The sequence below is a fragment of the Canis aureus genome, chromosome 16 (genome assembly GCF_053574225.1).
Source record: "Canis aureus isolate CA01 chromosome 16, VMU_Caureus_v.1.0, whole genome shotgun sequence".
NCBI classification, from domain to species: domain Eukaryota; kingdom Metazoa; phylum Chordata; class Mammalia; order Carnivora; family Canidae; genus Canis; species Canis aureus.
The window spans coordinates 42893891-42906460 of NC_135626.1; the positions used below are offsets into that span (position 1 = coordinate 42893891).

Below are 12570 nucleotides of genomic sequence, written 5' to 3' on the forward strand. Positions count from 1 at the left end.
CCGAGGACGGTCCCGAGAGGCCGGCGTCTTCCCTCCTCCCGCGGCCCGAGCCGGGAGCACAGGGGCCCCGGGCCCGAGGGGGCGGGGGTGGAGGGCGCGCCTGCGGGCGGGGCGGCCGGGGTGGGGCCAAGGTGCGGCCCCGCCCACCACCCCGTCGCGGTGGGGGGGGGGGACGGGAAGGGAGGGAGGCGGCGGGACCCGGTCCCCGCCCGGAGAGAAGGGCGGCTGCTCGCTGCCCCTTGCGCGGGCCGCAGGGATGGGGCCCCGGCCCCCGGCCCCCGGCCCCCGGCCCCCGGCCCCGGAAGTGCCCACCGCCCGCCTCCCTCTCCGCAGCTGCTCGCTCCTGGTGCCCCCCGCCCGTGACCTCCGAGCTCGGGCCTTCCCAGGGAACTTTCTGGAAGGCCAAGACTCAGCCGGAGCCTAGTCCCCGCCCCGCCCTAAGGAGCGGGGGCGGGGCCGGGGCCGGGAGCCCCCGTCGGGGTGGGCAGAGCGCCCGCCTGGGCACGGCGCTGCGGGGGCCGCCGGCTGCTCGGGCTCCGAACTTCTTTTTCCCACCGCCCGGCGGCCCCGGCCTCGCTCCGGTCTGCGGCAGCCCTGTCGCGCCTCCCCCCCGGCTCCCCGGCTCTAGCAGCGGCACTCTGAGCGCCTCCTAGTGTTAGCGCCCGAGAGGCCCCTTGGGGGGGGCGGCCGCGGAGGGCCGCAGCAGCCTCGAGCCCCTGCAGTTGCCACCCCTGGGCCCCAGGACCTTCCTGCCCGCGGTGAGGAGGAGGCAGTTCTGAAAGGCCCCTTCTTGGAGACCCCTAAACTCCCGAGTTCCTTCTGTCAGCCCCCGGCCTTGACCACTGCCCAAAGTGGGCTATCACTGGACCCACTAGAAGCCTCAATCAGGCCGTCCAGGCCGTCAGTCCTCTCAAGGTGTGGAGGGCGTCCCCCAGGGCAGACACGCCGGCGCTGGTGCTGGTGGCTCTACGGTCAAGCCCAGGGGCCCAGGAAGAGAGACTGAATAAACCCTCGTGTTAAGGATGGGCAGCAGCAGGAGAGGGACCGAAGTGGCGCTGGGGATGCGGGCACGGGCATACAGCTAGCTGTGGCACTTGGGCACGAGTCTCAACTGCTCCGACCCTGGTTTGCCTTGTTTGTAAAATAAGGATGAAGATCCCTTTATAAGGCAGTCCTGGGTTTTAAATGACGAGGACATGTGAAATGCCCGGCATTGGGTTAAAACTCAGCTAATACCAAGGTGCCTGGCCTGTTGCTTGACAGAATTCTAGAATTCCACGACCTATCACTCTGCCCACCCCTCCTCACATAGGACAAAGGAGCCTGGTCCAGTAAATTGAGGGTGGCTGGGCTCAGCTGTACTTTTCGATCCCCCTGAATGAAGGTACCCAGGAGTCTTCTGGAGGCTGAAAATGTGGTAACAGTGAAGAGATCTCAGTTTTCTGCAAACCTCTTTTCCTCAGATGTGAACGCTCAGTGTGAGGGGCATTTCTTGCTCACAGGGAGGCCTCTTGCATGGCTGATGAAGGAGCACAAAGGAGGGCAGGCTTTTAGAGTTCTTGGAAGCCCAGGGTCTGGGGTGGTCGGTTTCAAAACATCTGGATGTGCCTCAGAGGCACTCTTGCTTGCCTCTCCCTTGTGGCATGCCCATTGCTGCCTCCCCATGGAACCACTCCTGAGTTCCCAGACAAGTCCTTTGGAAACGATGCTTGCTCTTTATAAAATGCCCTTCATGACGCAGGGCCTGAAAACCCTCCATCCTTCCAAGAAACCCAGGAAGATATGTCCTCCACAAATCCTGTCCATAATTCCCAACTACTGAGCAGCTCACAATCTCCTATCTATCCGGATTTTCTTCATTTGCCATTTTGGCTCACCATGGTTTAATGGCCTCTCTCCACACTGTCCATGTGGATGACATTTTATTCATCATTGTTCCTGCCTAACAAATATTTGCTAAATGAAGAAATGAGGGCTTTAATTAGACTGAAGCTGTTGGAAATGAACTAAATCCAAAGTTCTTGAGTAAAAAAGAGAATTTTGTTTGTGAAAGAAAAATGACACGAAGGTCAGGAAGATCTTCAACCAAGAATTGCCACTTAGTTGTCATGTGACCTTGGACAAGTCACTTCATTTCTCCGACTCTCAGAGATTTCTTATCTCTAAAATGGAGACAATCATTCCTACCCTGCCTCACTGGGCTGCAGTGGGGTCAAATGATTGTGTGTAAAAGAATGTTATACGTTGGAAAGTAAGATGTTGCTATTAAGGAAGAAATAATAAGAATAGGTCACGAGTGTGTGTGGCAAGAGGGAGAGGCTGTTATTAGGCTGAGATTTTTTAGGCCTAAATGATTAGAGCAGTTTGGGCTACTCGGGGGCCCTGTCCTCTGGGCTGGAGCTTGGAATCTGGAGAATTTTCTCAAGGAGACTGTGTCACACACCACCACCCCCTAAGTCTACCCCATAATCCTGGGCCAGCATCCCCCTGCCTCCATTTCTGGGCAAGACCTCTTCCTCGCGGAAGCCTCTGGCTCCGTTCCCTCTCAGTGCTGCCCAGCACCCACTGGGGAGAAGAGCCTCTGCGGATGGGACCCCTTCTCTTTCGGCTATCCGTGGCTGATTATGTAAACTCAGGATTAATTCTGAACCTTTCCCCCAAGAGGTCCATCAGCTGGCCCGGACTGCCTTGTCTGTGCTCAGGAAAATGTTCCCAGTCAGCTCGGAAGTGAAGAGATCAAGTCGGCCCCAGGAGGCCATTTTCTTCGACAGAAGCTGCGGGCCCCAGGGGGAGGCCTGCCCGCCACCCCGGGTCTCCTGGGAGCCCCAGGTGCACACCCCGCGCTTCCCGGATCCCCGCCCCGGCGAGAGGCTCGGTCACGGCCCACCGTTTTGCACTGGTCCTGGGGCGGCGGCCCTTGAAAGACTAGGCCTGGACTGGGGCTCCGCCACTCCGCCGCAGCGGTCCCAAGGCCAGTCCGAGGGTGGAAGTCACCCGGGACTCGAACCTGCCTTCTCATCCTCCGAGGCCTAGGCCTGGCTTGCTGCACTAAAGCGGTCACACTGTCCCTTTAAGGCGGCACTTTTTATTCTGCATTTGTTTACTTCTTCATACGCTTTTCGTTTTTTACAGAATGTGTTCGCAATATCCTTCCGCAAATGTCAGTCCCAGGCATTAACCACACACACCTCGCAGCCATTCCTATAATCTTAAGAATCGAGAGCTATTAGCCATAGGCCAACATCTCTCTTTATAGGATTTAATCCTCTTTTACACTGTAGGGACTACTTTTTAGGGATGAACCATTTCTTCCTTTAGCTAACAAACGTTTATGACCTTAGAAACCCTTCCGCGGAGGATAGAATACGATAATACACTTTAAAACGCACCTTTTCATAAAAATATTCTGTGCAGGCCCTCAGAGGCCACGGAATCTTCTCGTATTCCTGAAGCAGAATGGTATGGTCCAAGGCCCGCCCTCTCTTCTCTGCGATTGGCTCCCCTTCTTCGGCAAGACGTGTGACTCCTGACCAATGGACCCTCACGTTTCTCTAGCGAGGGATATGCGATAGAAGGAGGCGGCCTGGAAGTCGCCCCCTACGCGTTCTGGGATTGGCTACGTCGCACGGCGCGCGAGCACGGCGGGCCTGAAGGATGGGAACTACGACTCCCAGCTTCCTAAGATGAGGACTCCGCTACGCATGCGCATGGGCGGGGCGGCTAGGCTTCTATATAAAAGGGGTGCAGAGGGCTGGGAGGCAGCAGTTGGAAGTTGGCAGGTGGAGAGGCAGGTTGGGAGGGGAAGTCGGGGGAGGAGGCGGAAGAGTTGCTGTCGGAAGGGGGAGGAGGGAGGGAGGAAAAGAGGAGGAGGCGGTGGAGATCTGAGCTGAGCCGAGCATCGAGCCAAAGGGGAGATGAGTTTGTCTGTCCTCGGCTGAGGCTCCGGCCGGGCCTAGGGAACTGGGAGCTCGGGTTGGAGCGACACCCGTGGAAGTGGGAGGAGGTGACTCTGGGACTTTAACCCCTTGTGGGCTCTGCGGCAGGGGATTTAACCCTTTGTGGATTCGGCCCCTCGGAGGCAGCGTCATCGGGTAGTTTTAACCCCTTCGGGGCTGGGTTTAACCCGTTGGACTTAACCTCATCTCCTTGCCCACCAACTCCTCGATCGTGGGGGCGCTCTGCGGGGAGGCTTGAGGTCCACCCCTTTAGCACATTACGTACTGTTACTGCTGCTGCACCCCCTGGACCCGCTAGCTGGCCGCGCTGTGGGCACTTAACCCTTTACTGACTTGAGCTCTCCCAAGTTGCAATTGGAGTTTGTTTACAGAAGGACTGGCTAAAGGCGTCACTTCAGGAATTACAGACCGAAGCGGACTCTGCTGGACATTTTTTAAAAGAAAAAGAAAAACCTCTTTTTTCCTTAAGGACTTACAGCCAAAATTTTTCAAACTTCGAGAAGAGGATTCTATTAGCCATGGCCGAGCCACTCTTGTCAGAATACCAGCACCAGCCTCAAACTAGCAACTGTACAGGTGCTGTTGCTGTTCACGATGAGCGGAACCCCGATCGCCCCCCTGGCGCGGAGGAGCGCGTGCCCGAGAAGGACAGTAGGTGGCAATCGAGAGCGTCCCCCCAGTCGGGTGGCCGTCCGGGGCAGGAGGGGGAAGGGAGCTTGGGGCCGCAGCCACCACCCCTGCAGACCCCGGTCCGTCCAGAACCTAGCTGTCCGGAAGCAGGCAAGAAGGGCCAGAATGGGGACGACTTGTCTGCTGGCGGAGCCTCCCCGCCGGCAGCTGGGGGGGAACCGAAGCCCGAGGCCGAGCCTCTCGCACAGCCATGTCTTGATTCCGAGGCCAACAAGTTGGGGGCTCCTGCTGCGGGGGGCGAGGAGGCGTGGGGACAGCAGCAGAGACAGCTGGGCAAGAAAAAACATAGGAGACGCCCCTCCAAGAAGAAGCGGCATTGGAAACCGTACTACAAGCTAACCTGGGAGGAGAAGAAAAAGTTCGACGAAAAACAGAGCCTGCGAGCTTCAAGGATTCGAGCTGAGATGTTCGCCAAGGGCCAGCCAGTAGCACCCTATAACACCACGCAGTTCCTCATGGATGATCACGACCAGGAAGAGCCGGATCTCAAAACAGGTCTCTACCCCAAGCGGGCAGCTGCCAAATCCGACGACACTAGCGATGAGGACTTCATGGAAGAAGCGGGCGAGGAGGATGGGGGCAGCGACGGGATGGGAGGAGACGGCAGCGAGTTTCTGCAGCGGGACTTCTCGGAGACCTATGAGCGGTACCACGCGGAGAGTCTGCAGAACATGAGCAAGCAGGAGCTCATCAAAGAGTACCTGGAGCTGGAGAAGTGCCTCTCACGCATGGAGGACGAGAATAACCGGCTGCGGCTGGAAAGCAAGCGGCTGGGCGGCGACGACGCGCGCGTGCGGGAGCTGGAGCTGGAGCTGGACCGGCTGCGCGCCGAGAACCTCCAGCTGCTGACGGAGAACGAACTGCATCGGCAGCAGGAGCGAGCGCCGCTGTCCAAGTTTGGAGACTAGACTGAAACTTTTGGGGGGGGAGGGGGCAAAGGGGACTTTTTACAGTGATGGAATGTAACATTATACACATGTGTATATAAGACAGTGGACCTTTTTATGACACATAATCAGAAGAGAAAATCCCCCCGGCTTTGGTTGGTTTGGTAAATTTAGCTTTGATGTAGCTTGCGTGCTTTTCTCCTGTTCTTTAATTATGTGAATCTGAAGGGTTGCTTTTTTCTTTTTTAGAAGGTTTTTTTTTTTTTTTAATGTGTAAGTAACTTGACCAAGTTATAATGCATTTTTTCTGTTAAAAAAAATCCCCTCCTTAAATGGAGTTATAAGGTGGCCAAATCTGAGAACCATTAAATTCATTCTAGCTATAATAAATTTAATATTTGTAAATGTAACATAGTTTCAGTGTGATTTCTAGAGCTAATTCAAAATAGTGCTGATTTAAGTGATTGCATTTGGGGGGTAGAGAAATCCTTAAATTTGTCAGTTTGCAAGAAAACAATCTTTAATGGGACAATTTTCAATTTGCTGATTTTTCCCTTGGATGAGTTTTAGTGTGCTAAATATACAGTTCGGGCAAAATATAAAGATTATCTTCAACACTTAAGTGTGCTTGCTTTCTAGTGCCTTGGTTTTCTTTTTCAAGCTGGAGAAACAAACCAGGGTTAGGTGTTTATGGAGCGGAAAGTACGATTAGAAGCTTAAAATTTAATTCTGCTTCTCAACAGCCATTGGAAAGTCTATTAACAAAAATGTAAACCTAATTTGGCAGTTTGTTAGGTTAGACAACTGACAGTCTCATTTCATTCCTACAAATAGATTTTACTGATCCTTTCACCTCACCAATAAGGCTGAAAGAAGTTCCTGGATAAATGAAAACAGCTCTTGGTAAACCCCTTGCTTTTTTAGTGCAAGCAATGGTTGCATAAACTTGTGTGGCAGTTCTTTGTTAAGACGCTTACAGGTAGGGAATATTGGATTTATAGAGGAAATAGTTGTTTGGGGCATTCCAAGGACTTACCCTAATTACTTTATACTTAGGTGCTCCCTATACTAAAAAAAGGAATGGGAGCTGTCCACCTTTTGAGGGTCAAACCAAAATTAGAAATTCCCCCTCACTGCAAATCAAATGTAAAGCTTCTGGTTGAGGAGCTAAATTAAGTCCTTATGGATTGAGTGGGAACCCTGCACATCCAGCCCCCATACAGCCCCTGGTCTCAATCTAACAGCTGCTTTAGGCCGGGGAGTAGTTCTGTTGTTGAAAATGCAGGGAGGCTCTGGGAATCAATTTCTGCCCCCAAATCAAAATAGTAACAAGTTATGTTTGTTGGCAGACAATCTGTCCTTTGCTGTTCTGCCTACCACTCCCTTGTGTATTTAATAAACTTCTGTCTCCTTAAAATTATGATTGTTCCTTCGTCATCATGGTTAATCCAGCCCATCTCTGTCTGCCCTGTGTTAGTGTTTCCCTAGGCAAACGCATTGCTCAAATCATTAGTACAGGGGTTTCTTGGGGCCTTAGAATCCAGAGGGGGTCTTGAGATTCACGAACCCCACGAAGTTCTGTGTAGATTTTTGTATGTACATTTTTCTGGGGAGAGTGTTCAAGAGAATCCTCCTGAGATTGTCAAACTCCTTGAAGGTTAAGAACCTCTGCAGGGAAAGGGAGAAAAAAAACCCATGGAACTCCCACTGGAAAGCTTGCTTTTGTAGCTAAATGGAATAGTGGAGGTGCTAGGAACTTCAAGAGTTAAATGCACCTCAATGATGCATAAGCATTCACAAATCAATGAATCAAGGGGAATTATGCTGGTCAAGAACTGACTCACGGCCTCCAAAGCTGGACTAAGCTTGGCCCTATTCCGGCAGATGGTCCACTCAAGACAATGTATGATCAGTTTTTCTTTTGGCCTAAAAATTACATTAAATGTCTATTTTGAAATAGTTTTCTTCGTGTTTTTAATTTTCCTTCTGCTATGATGTCATGCAGTAGCCCCAGAAACGCGGCTGCTTGGTGGAACGGCAGCAACACTGCCCTCTGGCTTTACATACGGAGAAGCCTCAATTTGATTGCACTATAGGATGCAGCAGTGATAACCTCTGATGGATTTAAGTTTAATGGTCTTGTTTTCCCCACTATCAGTCTTAGACTCTGTAAGTACATTTATCATCAGAAAAAAAGTATGTTTTACTCCTAGAAGACAAATTCAGTCCAGTCTTTAAAAATATACAACTAATTTTAAGTTACTCACAAATGACTCTGATTTACCCGGAAATCTGCAGCTTTCTGAACTTTGTTCCAAAGGCACTTTATATTTATTGCATTGATGTCCTTAGAATGGTGAGGTTTGTGTGAAATTTGTTTTCTATCAATTATTTTCTACGTTGAAACACTGGAGTAGCATACTGCTTTCAGGACTAAGACTGAATTACTTATATTAACAGGGGGCTGTGATGACAAATGATCCTCAAATCATTTGAGGATCTCTAGCCTTTCACCAAAAGTCCTTTCTGCCAAACATTTTAACTGAGCTGCTCAGAAGATGATTCTTACACAATGGCAATTTCAATTTGTTCCCTTTCTCATAGGGAGCCTGAGTATCCAGCCAGGGCAAAAGTGCTTCCTAAACTATGAGACATATGGCTGGAAAGCTTAATTCTCCTTCAAGTAAGGAAAACTTGGGGGGCTAGCCTAGAACATAACGTGGCCCTCAGGACACAGGGACTTTTAGATCTTAGTTTTGGGGAGAGCCAGGGAAGTCCAGAAAAAGACTAGGTTATCTGGTTTAATTCAGAAAAACAGACTAGGTATCTCTAAAGAGAGAAAACATAAAAATGAGACTAGTTTATTAGGAGTCAAAAAAAAAAAAAAACAGAGTCCTAGTCCTATCTTTAACATACACTGCTAGCAGTGTAATCCTGGACACAACTCTTAAACTTTCTGAACCTCATGCTTCATTGCCAAAATGGGACTGTGGCTACTTTACAAAACTGCTATCAGGATTAAATAAGATAGCATGAAAATGTGTTATTCGAGAGTAAGCTACCATTAATATTATCTTTTTTTTTTTTTTTTTTTAAGATTTTATTTATTTATCCATGAGAGACAGAAGAGGCAGAGACACAGGCAGAGGGAGAAGCAGGCTCCCCATAGGGAGCCCAATGCGGGACTCGGGACTCCATCCTGGAACCAGGCCCTGAACCAAAGACAGATGCTCAACTGCTGAGCCACCCAGGCATCCCTATTATTATTTTTTTCTTTTAGTAATCTCTCTATGCCCAATATGAGGTTCAACCCATAACCCTGATATGAAGAGTCACATACTCTACCAACTGAGCCAGAACAGTTGCCCATCAGTATTTTAATTTTCCCTTCATCCAGAGTAAAATTAAAATCCTTTGCTCGGGAAAATGTAAATAAATATACTTTACCTTAATGACTTCAAAAGTTATAGGGAAAAAAAAAAGAGAAATTAAACAGGGAATCCATAGAAATTTTTAACGCGCCCCCCCCCCCCCAAAAAAAAACCCACAACCGAAGTTTACCTTCAGAAAATCAAGAGCTGGCTATATTTAGTCAAACATTAGGTAATGCACCACAGGATTCTCCCTGGCTACTTACACCTAGAACAGCTGGCAACAAATATTCACAACATTGTGATGGTAAAATTGGCTAAAGCTAAGACAGTACCTTTACCTAAGTACAGTTGAGTTTGTGAGGTTAGTTTTTTGAAATTATTTCTCAAACTTGACAAGAACACTGGAATAAAATTCCACTTTACTATTCTTTTTCATATAAGGTATAAACGGTTGATGCTAGAAATGAAAAATAATTTTCAAAGTAAAGAAAATATCATATTCAGGCCCTGAACACAGTAGGATCTGCTGACCGAGGGGTAACATTCATAGTTTGCAGTGGGACAGAATATATACTCTAGGAGGCAAAGACTGAATTTTGAGCCAGTTTTCTTTGAATACTGGAGAGCTTACAATCTCATTCCACTTCTTGTCGAAAAAAACAAAGGCTGAGTTTAGACAATCAATACTTAAGCTCTCACAAATCCTCCTGAATAAATTTTCTTGGGTTTTACTTAGAGGTGGTTCAATTATGACAAATAATGTATCAACAAAGCCAACAGCAGGAAAAATCCTAGTTTACTAATAAACCTCTGCACACCAATGAAATTCTTTCAAATGGTTGAGCTGCTACTGGAAACTGTTGGTAAGTTTTCTGAAATAGCTAATGTGATCTCTAAACAGCACCAAGAGCAATTACATTTGGTTTAAGTTTTTTCAAGAGCAAAAATTCAGAAGGGAATCATACTCTCATCCTTCATATTCTTCATATTCACTGACTGTGCAAAGTGTTAAAAAGCCCTGGGTTTGCAGGGAGTAAAAGGGTATTCCTGAAGGAAAATGTGAGAACTTGAGTGCCCCATTAACAAGTATTTGAGAAAATGACAGCATCACCGCTCTTGTGAGCTACTCAGTAGAACTTGTACTAGCTCCAGAGGGTCAGAGAAGATTCATTTGAAGTCTGACTCCTGTTTAAACACAGAATTCTGCATACCTGGATAATAATACAACTATTAGGTAAAGGCAAGAAACCAAACTGGAGAATGAAAAGGAATGGCTAAGAGGTAGTTAGTTCTACCTTCCTCTCTAGTTATTCCTAAAAGTGTACTTAACAAACCAGCAAATACATGAACAACTTAAAAAGAGAAAATTTAAAGAGAAAGATGGTGAGAGCTTAATACAACAGAAAACTAGTTAATTATGGAAATCAAATAGTTCAGAAGCAAAGATCTTCATCCTGAAGAGGACTGCTGCAAAGAATCCATCCTACCCACCAATGGGTCCTGCTCTCACAGAGCCACTAGTTCCCAGGAATTGGCCAGCAGGGTAAAATATCCAGGACTTCCTAGTAACAATTGCTTGGTACCCTAAGAAACTGACCATCATTCAGCCTAGTTGGATGGCCATCCTTTGTGCTGCCGAGGGCAGCCAAGGCCACATTTCAGTAAGGCAGGCCTCCCAAATGCCCCAAATAATCTCTGAAGCAGAAGTTCTAGATTCCCAAGTAAGGAAGTTTTAGTAAATATATGTTTACATAGCTACCGAAGAGTAGTTACTCCTCAAGGTTATTTACGGGGGAAGTAGCATTGATATCATTTTCAAATTAGGAAACTGAGGTATATAGGGTTTGTAGACTTTGTCATAAACCCTGAAGGAACTCATCTGCCAGGGGACAGCTGAGGAGGAAGCAGGTCTGGTTGAACATTAGATGAACAACAGACTCAGCAACAAAATGACCAGTTTGGCCTCATCTTCAGGATTTGGCCCCTGGCAAAGCCCAATCAAGTCAGTGGTAGCACACACAGAAATAGAACTTGGGAGTTCCTAACTTCCAGTCCTAGGTTTTGCTCAGAAGATAACCAAGGGAACATTAATAAATTGGGTTTATTCCCAGCTTTATCAAGGAATGAAAAAGCTTGTGGTTCAACCTTAAAGATGATAACCTTTCATCTTTATAAATGAGTAACACATTTCTGCATCTGGCACGGTATTCTCCACCTCGTAGCATCCAAAGGTTTATAAGTACATTACTTCACTATGGAGGATGAATCACAAATGTCTGGGATCCTCCTCCATTAAACTGTCAGAAGAACCACAAGGATAATCTTTAAAGCCCCTTTCAGGTCCTAAGACTATTTAACTTAACTCCTACCAAGTTAATGTCAGCTTCTCCTAACTCCCATCTTCTCTTGATCTGAGGAACAGTGTAAAATTAACATGATGTAAGCCAAAAGTCAACCTACAGTATGAATCAAGTGTACTGCATTTAGTGGTTCAAGTTTTGGATTAAGAAATCGAGTCAATAAAAAAAAAAAAAAAAAGAAATCGAGTCAATGGTGATCAAATTTTCCCAATCCAGTTTTAAGACTTTCTCTGAGAACATCTGGGAAGTTCGGGGAGAATAGATACAGCTTTGGAACTGTCATTTACAACTTAAAAAATAATGATTAATAAAAGGAGTGGCTTCAGTTCTCAAAAACCTTTCAAGGTTCTTGCTAATTAAGCCAAAGACTCAGGAATGATGTGACCATGTGTAAGTGACAATGAGATTCATCACTTTATAGAGTCTACCTAGCCATAATTTTAACTGATATTTTAGCAACAAAATAAGGTATCCCTAAGCTGTATGCAAATCTCTCTGAAGTTAGATTTTGAGCATTAGTCAACAAGACGGTTTAATCCGTGATTCAAGGAGAGAATTTCACATCAAACTTCAATCCTTAAAAAGCTGCTATAGCTGTTAATATAAGGTTGAGCGTTTATTGTTTTCAAAGGTCACTCTCCCCCCCCCCCCCCCAAAAGCTACATATAGGAAATAGCTCAAAACTGCAATTTCTATCTTGGTAGCGTCTGGGATCCACAGAAGTGATTTTCAATGACTTGGAAATTCAAAATAGAGGTTCCCTAGTAACAATGCACCAGTGGCAAAAATACTCCCCATTTTTTGTTTAGTTTTTAGGAGAAAAGTTCCTTAAACTGGAAGGAATCTGTAGTCTTACAAAGATTACGTTGGAATTAGTTCGTTTTTTTTCTTTAGGAGGGCAGCCATTTCTCCAAAAGTTTTGGTCAAAGTCACGGCTCAGATTTCAAAACGCAAACAGATGTTCCTGAAGCATCCAAAAACGGGCCCACACTCCACTTTTATTCCCAGAGCCGTGGCCCCTCGGTTATTTTGTGTGCCCCAACCCTGAAAAGAGCAAAAACCCAACCCCTCTTTGGTGTACACTTTCGAGAGAAGTGGAACAGCACATTTTCGGAGTTTCCCAAACTGGGCAGGGGAGTGCAAGGTCGGGTCCTTCCGAGAATCGGGGCTGGGAAGAAATCTTGAGGGCAAGAGCGCTCAGATTTCCAGGCATTGGGCTCGTGAAGGCTTCCACGGGCCTCCGTCTATCTAGCTCCAGGGGGAATTAGTGGTTGCCACTGCAGGAAGAAGCCGGGACCGCGGG

The 12570-nt window shown here is 47.6% G+C and overlaps 1 protein-coding gene across 1 annotated transcript; it reads left to right on the plus strand.

Annotated features, from left to right (window-relative positions):
• Positions 1-3769: 3769 nt before the first annotated feature.
• HEXIM1 (HEXIM P-TEFb complex subunit 1) lies at positions 3770-6155 on the plus strand. Its single transcript, XM_077853599.1, has one exon. The coding sequence runs from the start codon at positions 4475-4477 to the stop codon at positions 5552-5554; it is 1080 nt and encodes a 359-aa protein (XP_077709725.1). The 5' UTR covers positions 3770-4474; the 3' UTR covers positions 5555-6155.
• Positions 6156-12570: the final 6415 nt, after the last annotated feature.